Source organism: Mesitornis unicolor, unplaced genomic scaffold (genome assembly GCF_000695765.1).
Source record: "Mesitornis unicolor isolate BGI_N332 unplaced genomic scaffold, ASM69576v1 scaffold18660, whole genome shotgun sequence".
NCBI classification, from domain to species: domain Eukaryota; kingdom Metazoa; phylum Chordata; class Aves; order Mesitornithiformes; family Mesitornithidae; genus Mesitornis; species Mesitornis unicolor.
The window spans coordinates 42,946-52,030 of record NW_010158256.1 but is presented as its reverse complement, the minus strand read 5'-3'; the positions used below and the strand labels follow the sequence as shown (position 1 = coordinate 52,030).

General features: G+C 37.0%; 1 protein-coding gene across 1 annotated transcript in view; it reads right to left on the bottom strand.

Annotated features, from left to right (window-relative positions):
- The window catches only part of FCHO2 (FCH domain only 2), a gene marked incomplete at its 5' end in the record, with an annotated part of 56,795 nt that overhangs the window by 10,001 nt on the left and 37,709 nt on the right, over positions 1-9,085 (bottom strand). The window contains 2 exons of the mRNA XM_010182992.1: positions 2,276-2,405; positions 4,521-4,624. Of these exons, the coding sequence (XP_010181294.1) occupies positions 2,276-2,405; positions 4,521-4,624 (234 nt within the window). The remainder of the gene's footprint in view (positions 1-2,275; positions 2,406-4,520; positions 4,625-9,085) is intronic.

The window sequence follows — 9,085 nt, the reverse complement described above, 5'->3', positions numbered from 1 at the left end:
TGATGCCCTCCCCCCAGCCTCAGCCATGACAACCAGTAACAGCCCCCGAGCTGTGCTGACACAAGAGCTACTGACGCAACCATGTAAACAGTTGCACTGACACATTCAAGGATGTTGCCAAACTGCAGAATAAAAGAATGCATCATTGCTCATAAAAAGGGCGAATAAACAAACCTGGTCAAATGGTTTTAGTTCAGTTTAGGGACAAAGATTCAGACAATTTTAATACTGGTTAAACAGCTATCATGAAAATAAAATCTGTTTAAAAGAAAACTACCTTTATTATGTATATCTTCAAAGATCTGTGAAAAAGTTTTATCTACTTGTCTTAAAAGAATAAGGACTGTCAAAACAAAAATATATTCACTTTACTTCCAATAAAGTGGTAATGACAAATTGAAGAAGCAAGACCAAGTTTCAGCCTGTGGGGATAGACAGAAGATTACATTATATAAAAGCAGTTATATAAAGTTTTGGTGATTTCAGTAACATATAACTTGTTAAGTAGTTGAGCTTTCAAGCTACTTGTATCTGCTAGATGCCAGAAATAGCTGGAAAAACTTGTTTTAAAAGAAATAAAATTTTATTAGGTATAGTGTATTAGGAAGATTAGTTAACATGTAAATCTGCTTTGAGTACAATACCTGGTGGTGTCTCACAAAGCTTTTCAATTGTAGGAAGATTTCCAACCAAAAGATCATCCTCTATTACATTTAAATGAAACAAAACATTGCAAGAAAACAAAATATTGCAAGCAAAAATATATGTTAAATATATCTATCTCTCTATAAAGATATATATATAAAATACTTTGCAAATTAAAATAAGGCTAAAGCATAAAAGAAACATACAATTATGCATGCCTTAAAGTTCACTTTGAAGATAATTAGAGTCAATTCTCCATTATTCAGAACACATGGGGTAAGGGAAACACTGGATTGTGCAAAAGTCAAAAGAATACAGATAGTAGAGCAGAGTGTATCCTCATGCCCCAAAGTCATTCAGCTGTCTCCACTGTTCTTCCCAGCTCTCCAGGACTATTTAATTCATACAGTCAGTGCAGATGGAACTGTCCTCATTTATTTTTGCTAGGCCAGGTTAGTAACTATGTCAAACCTTGGTGTCAGCACAACCTTCCTTACCTCCTCCCTCACCTCACAATTTCATTGTTACCGTCTCCAACAACATATACACTCAGACTTGTGGCTATTGATGCCGCTGCCATCAACTTTTGGTTCCTTGGCACCAGTGCTGAGGCCTGAGGAAGTGCACCTGGATGGACTTCAGCAACCAAAATGCCAGTTATTTTCCTGTGATGCTTCTCAGCATTTGGGAAACTGGTAAGGAGTGAACTGTAGCAGCTCAGGCTGGGCAGACCTTACTAGATTTGGTCCTGCACAGGGTAGAAACAGCTGCACTGCTTTCAGCGCGGAACTCCTGCTAGAAGCTCTGCAGTTGCTCTCCTGAGCTGTTGAGCCTTGGTGAGGAATTCTTTGCAACAGTAACATTCACAGATAACTGAGCATTAACTCAAGAATCTGATTTAACTTGGGACTAAAGTGATAATAGTGTTCAAGAATAAAATACTTCAGTTCTGCTAAAGAAATAAGTCTAAACATTTTAAACAAAGAAACAAACAAACCCTAACAATCTCCTTCTCATTTGTTGTAACCAAATAACAAAAATGAAGGACTTTTCCTTCTGAAATCAGTGGCAGCACATGAAGACTAATTTGTTTTTCCTCTTGTTTGTTGGTTTTGCCCTTAGTAAACACCTCTGTTTAGATTATACACTTCACTAACTTGAAGAAAAAGATGCATTAGTTTCATTTTTTTTGAAACTGCAATTACAGGATAACAAACAAAAAGAACATAAAAGAATATAAATGTTCACAAAATTGAGTTAATTCAAATTTACTAGTATCCCAAAATATGTCTGTTACCTGTACAGTAACATCTTCTAAGCAAATACATGATAACATGTTGTGCCTGATGAATGTATATACAAGCACACCAAATACAAATTCATGGAATAATAATTTTGAAAAGTACTTCCCTAAATGCCATAATTGGATCTGTGGTCTAAACTAATTAAACCCACTGTCCTGTCTCTCAGTGTCATTTAGAAGCAGGTATTGCAAAGGATGCTTGGAGTACCTAGACTGGACTCACATATGGAACAGCCAACTCCAACAAATGATCTTCCTTAGCAGGTAAAACCTAGTGGCAGAATTATGCTATTTCTAAATTAAGTTAAAATGGTTAATTTAACTTACCAACTGTAGGTGTGTTTGCTGCACTGAGGGAAGCAGAAGAGGATATTGAGGAAATGCTCTCTGCACGTGCCAAGGGTGCTGCAGGTGGTGGACTTGAGTTAGAGGTCAATGGAGGGCTGAATGGCCTAGGCTGAAGAGAAGAAATTGCAAGAGTATTACACAATGTGATTTTAAGAAGAATTAAAAAAGACTGTAACTATTTTAAATGTTATGTAAAAATAAACCAAACCTATGTAAAGAGGTCTCTGTGTGTGTGCACATGTGGCCAAGAAGGCCAACAGCATCCTGGCCTCTATGAAGAATAGTGTAACCAGCAGGAGTAGGAAAGTGATTGTCCCCTAGTACTCAGTACTAGTAAGGCCACACCTTGAGTACTGTGTTCAGTTTTGGGGCCCTCGCTACATGAAAGATGTTGAAGTGCTGGAGTCTGCGCAGAGAAGGTCAATGAAGCTGGTGAAGGGTCATCAAGGAGCATCTGAGGGAACTGGAGTTGTTTAGCCTGGAGAAAAGAAGGCTGAGGGGAGACCTTATTACCTTCTACAGCTATCTGAAAGGAGGTTGTAGTAAGGCGAGTGTGGGTGACAGGACAAGAGGAAATAGCCTAAAGTTGCAACAGGGGAGGTCTAGGTTGGACAGCAGAAGAAACTGTTTCACTGAGAGGGTGATTAAATACTGGAATAGGCTTCCCAGGAAGGTGGTTGAACCCCCAGCCACAGAGATGTTCATGGTACTAAGGGACATGGTTTAGCTCCAGATTTGGTAAAGTTAGGTTATGGTTGTACTTGATGATCTTAAAGATCTCTTCCAACCAAGCGATTCTATGATTCTCAGTGTTTTTTAACATAGTTCCTTTAAAGCTTTATCTACACTAGTTCTTAGTGTAAAACAGAGAACCTACAGTTTCCACTGGAATAAATTCCATTATTTTGTAGATTACTGTTATTCATTTATTGCCTGCATAGTTAAGTATAATATATTTGATTATATAGCAGCCTGTCAATAATTGTGCTATAACACAGTAGCAGGGGACTAAATCTACAGCTCTGTATATGTGTGGATTTACAGTGCTAAAGGAGAGCTACTAACAAACTGGAAGCGAGTCCAGCAGAGGACAACTAACATAGTTGTGTCTGGAGTACATAAGAGAGGGACAGGCTGAAGGACCTGGGATTTTTTCAGCCTGGAGAACAGAAGCCTAAGGAAGAATCTACTAACAGTCTTTCAATAGCAAAAAGGGAGTACAAAATGGATAGCATAAAGTGAATGGAGCATAAAATGAATATAGCTTTGTGCAGAATCATACTGCATAGCAAAATGATACCAGGTAAATTCTTCTCTTTAATTATGACGACATGAAGAACAGATTCCTTGGTCTAAGACCAATTACTATAATTTTATATTGAAATGAGAAAAGAATCTCAAAATAAACCCTATTCTGACCTTACAGAAAAGCAAAACAGTTTAAAATGTTTCAGTTTTGTCAAAGCATAAGACCAGAATTTTGTCTATAACAAGAATATGGTGAAAATACCTTGGTACTTTGAAAGCAGTAAGAAGATTTTACCACGGTAACATTTTTCCAAGTCAGTAAGTCAAATGAAACTTAAAGAATCCTAATATTCACAGAGGAGATTAAGCATGGCTTGGCCTGATAGACTGTCTGAGTATCTGCATTCTCTGCCACATTCCTTATCGGCAGGACTGCACTGCAGGCAGCGAGCAGAGATGCTGGCAGCATGCAACCATATGCTGACAGGCAACTGCTGCAATCTGCTACCTCCCTTCTCTGCTCACTAGCACCAAGTGCAGGGAGAAGTCACAGCACGGCTACTTGTGTCAACACATGACTGATAACAGATCTACTTAATACCACTCATTCCCCAAAGCTTTGGTGATATCCTTAAATCAATGGAGCCTTGTTAATAACTTTGCTACTATTTCTCATTTTGGAAACTGCAATCTCATACATATGCTATACTTTCATTATAAAGATACTGATTTGTTAAATTAAAAACATTCAACTGATATAAAAATTAATTTTGGACCTTTGTAGTTCTGTTAAGAATTATTTTGTTACAGTAATGTAGTTACCATGAACAACTTCCATGCCTATGTGGCGATGGTGAAAATCTGCTTATGCGATTCCTTGAACATTGACTGCAAAGTAATTCCACTGTGTAAATGAATGGTATATCTGAAATCAAGTTACAATGGAGAACTAAAATAAAAACCAATCCATACATACTATTTCATTAATCCCACTAAGTTTCCCAGTAGACAGCTTTGGTCTTGAAGCAGGCCTTGGAGGGGGCACAATGGCGCCAACAGAAAGAGGAGTTGTGGGCCTTGCTGAAAGAAAGCAAATTTAAGGAAATAAATATTAGCAAGATCACATTGAACATAAATGTGTACTCACTTGAATGGAATGACGGAAGTTACATTTCTATTAGAAGTTCTCATTGTACAAGCTTAATTTTGTAAATTTACCACTAATCATACATGCTTTTTTTGCCTGTGATACCTTGAAAAGTGACTCTAAAAAATGGCATCATGGGCTTTCTCATTGCTCTCAAATTATTTTATACCAACTATTCTTGGAGGTTTGTATGTAAAAAGATGGTTTTACCTGAGTTTCCTTTTGTGCACAATCTCTGTTGATTCAGAATATAAGACAGTCTTTTATATCTCAACACAAAAGGAAAATTCAGTGGAAATTCGTATTTGGTCCTGGCTGACAATAGCATAATTCTCTTTACACCAAATTTTGCCCACTGAAATCCCCTTGTCTTCAATAAGCATACACCAGTGTAACACACAAATTACTCCATTGATTCTACAAAAACCAATAACTTCTTATTATCCGTTAAAAAGCGGTTAAAAAATACTGCCCCCACATCCTTCTAAACTTAAGAGAAACAACTAACACGTGGTGGCAGCAGTACAAAGATGCCAGTTTTACAAAGTCACTTTTCTGAATAGAACAAAAAAACCGGTATTTCAAAATAAATATTAGATGCCCTCCATTGAGTACACCAGATCTAAAATTAACTTCAAAATAGACTGAGATCCTAATATATTACTATGTTGTTGCAGCACATCCTGTTATCTCCCTCAAATTATTCTGGATGGTTCTTTTTAAATTAAACCAGTTAATGTTATTTAAAATGCAACTTTTCAGTATGGAGTTCTCTCAGCATAACTCTGCTGTCATTTAAGTACAGGAGTTTCATCACTGACTTAGGAAGAAAGAAATTAGGCTAATACTGGCTACATCCACCTTAAGAGGTGCAAACTCAAATGTCCCTGGATAAATTAAGTTCTAAAATATCAGTTATTCCTTTAAAATTCTTATTATGTCCCACGATGACAGTGCATGCTATACACTGAGTACTCTGATACAGTACCACAGGTATTCAGTAAGTCATAGCACACCTGCCCAAACGGACTTTGCCTTCACCTTCTTAATATGCAGCATTACCATGGTATCACCCACACTTAAAAATACTGAGTGTTAAAAAGGAGAAGTTTTAAATCAATTTTATTTATTTAATCTGAAAAATAACCTATAGAAACTGATTTAGGAATGGAATTGTTTTTGCAAATTCAGTCACTTAATCTTTGAGATCTCACTGCTGACATCCCACAGAAATACATTCCTATTTCTAGAAAAGCAAAGCTCTGCATAGTTAAGAGAAAGTAATACCTTTAACTGAATAATCTGAAATTTTCTTATTTCAACATTTACCTCATTGTCCTAACTTTCAAGGAAGTTGGTACTAACTAGCAGTTTAGTACATTCTAAGTAAGAAAATGAGTTAATTTTAACATCAGGTGAGTGATATTAACAAAAAGAAAAATGAGTCCAAAGCTTGCTTTTTGGAGTCAGTTATTAGCAAAGAGCAGTATGCAATGCATGCTTGCCATACCCTTATTTGTAAGAGCACAAGAAGACACTAAACTATAGTCCAGTAGTGCTGAAGATGACGTGGAAGAAATTTCAGCAGCAGTGCCAGTTTCTTCAATGAATAATTGTTCATGGCATATAGTATTATTGAAAAGGTCACTTGGATCCTCAGAAACACAGCTGTTGGAAGAATTCCCAAGCAAAGCAGAAGACGCAAGGCAGGCATTTTCAGCTTTAAAATGCAATCTTTGGGGCTCCTTCTTGTCTGCACTTGTGTGTCTAATTGTAAGAAGTTCATCAGCAAAGGAAATCCACTGACTTTGAGACCGTGAAACACAGGATAAAGTACTGGTGCTCCCTGATGGTGCTGCTGTTACACCTGATTGGCACAAAGTGCTAATGGTAAAGTCTGGTGAGGATGGGCTTGTAGACCCAGAATCTGTCTGGTGTCCAAGCAAAGACAGAGATACTCTACACCCCGGCAAATCAGTGGTAGATGAGGAGGAGCTCCTATTGTGCGCTTTTAGTGTAGCTGAAGGAAAAGGGAAGAATTGAAACTAGGACCAACACTGAAAAGATAAACATTTCAATATTCTAAAAAGTATTCAATACCCACTGCATGAGGACTACTAGCCAGCATGAAACAACTGCTCTACTAGGCTAAAAACCCACCACTTACAAATAAAAGAAAAAAATCCCAGCCACATATCACAAGTACTTAATTCATACTGTCAACCATGTTACTTTCAATTTTTTATGTAAGCTAAAAAGTAATTTATTGCGTCTACCTCCACTTAAGGCTCTACTTCTCATGACTTTCCTTATTTCCCTTTCTCCTGTTGTGATTTAAATTCCTTTCATCTTTGTCTTTTCCTTCTTGTGTGCTACTCAATTTTTGTTTCCTCCTCCATAGCTTTCTGCTTTTCATTTCTTTCAAAGATATTTAATCAAACCTATCCTATCATGTTCCTTCCAAACACTTTTATCTTCTTAACCTTAACATTTGTAACAAGAAGGCCCAACATAAATGGCTGTCTGGTGAATAAATGAAGACAATGCAGTCATGAGATCCTGTTTGATATTATTCTGTCTCTATCAACCTGTATCTCGTGAGTAACTATATGAATGAGGCATCATCCACTCCAGTTTATTTCCTTTCTAATCTTACAGTTTTCAAGGTGCCGGAAAACAGGAGCTTTCCTCAGATACTCCCTGCACTTGGCTGTTGCCTGCTGCAGTAGATGATAACAGAGCAGAAAATGAGTGGTTAGTCAATTCTCAACATCGTGCAGCCTGGCAAAGCTAGGAGCAACAGCAGAGTGACATACTGAATCAAAAAAGAGAGCAACACATTTAAAGGTTCAGATCGAAACTACAGGTGTCCTCTCTACAGCTGTCCTTTTGTCATGAACAAGTACATTCTCCAAGCTCACATAAAGAGAGTTTTAACACAACTTTTCCTTTCTAAGATATTTAAAATATCATTCAAAGGCTCTGAAATACTAGTATAAATACTATTCAGAAAGTGATGTGGAAATGTTCAAAACTATTTTAAAAATACACATGGATGAAAATGAGGAAGAGGTAAATAAAGATAAGCAATTGTACATTATCAATAGCTGGCTAAAAAATGTCTGTTGTGTTTGTTCAAGATAAGAAAGTTAGTTTAAACTTCTAATCAAGTAAGATTATTCATGGATGACCAGTTTTCTGTGCATAAACCACTGTCTGCTCAAATACCATGGTAGTTTAAGTATTCAATGATTAACAACAGAGTTACGAAACAGTATAGAAATAAATGTTTTAACAGTAAAAAGTCATCTGTGGGACATGCTACATCATGATATGCAGATATGCTGTATACAAAACAACTAATTTATGTTACGTAAGTTTTGGAGTGAGATTTTCAAAAGCTTTAAGCATCATCTTACCTATATTAACCTAGAAGTTGAGCCTAAAACATTGATTTCAAGGAAAATACAGTAAGATCACAGCTGGGTATTTTTTAAAGTCTTTAGAACTAGTCTTTAGAACTAAGTTACAATACTGATATTGTAACTAGGCTGCAGGTTAGTGAGCATCCGAACTTGATTTAAACAATAATAGGACCTATATCAATCCAGTTTTTTTTCCCCAGATGTATTAGTCATTTGTTATACTTTAGAACACTCACTTTTCTACTTCAGTCCACAGATCATTTCACAAATGTGAATATCTTAGTTAACTCCTGGAACAACAATCCTTTAAATAATTATTTAGCAGATAAAAGTTTGCCAAAGCATAGATGTCTTGTATCTAAAACTGACTTATGCCCACAGGACACTATACTCCACCAATTTCAATGAAATGTAGGGCCCTGTGCATATGCCTCTTTCAGGTCTGAGGTCTCGGGTAGATGACTCTTCCCCCAGATATGGCTACAAAGGATGTTACGGATTCCAATTACCTGTCACTACTTATCAGCCATAGACTACTTTCTCCACAGTTCTCCTGCCAGGAGGGACTGTATGAACATTTCCTAACCTGCTCTGATTTCCCATCCAGGTGTACCAATAAACTGGATACAGTAACAGCCACCAGCACCATGAATTTAAGATGACTCTTCCCCCAGATATGGCTACAAAGGATGTTACGGATTCCAATTACCTGTCACTACTTATCAGCCATAGACTACTTTCTCCACAGTTCTCCTGCCAGGAGGGACTGTATGAACATTTCCTAACCTGCTCTGATTTCCCATCCAGGTGTACCAATAAACTGGATACAGTAACAGCCACCAGCACCATGAATTTAGTATCCTCTGCCTTTTTCTACAGACTTCCAGTCACAGACCAAAGCTAGCAAAACATTATATTGAGAAAGCATAACTTTTTTCAGCATATTCCAGTAATATATATATATATATA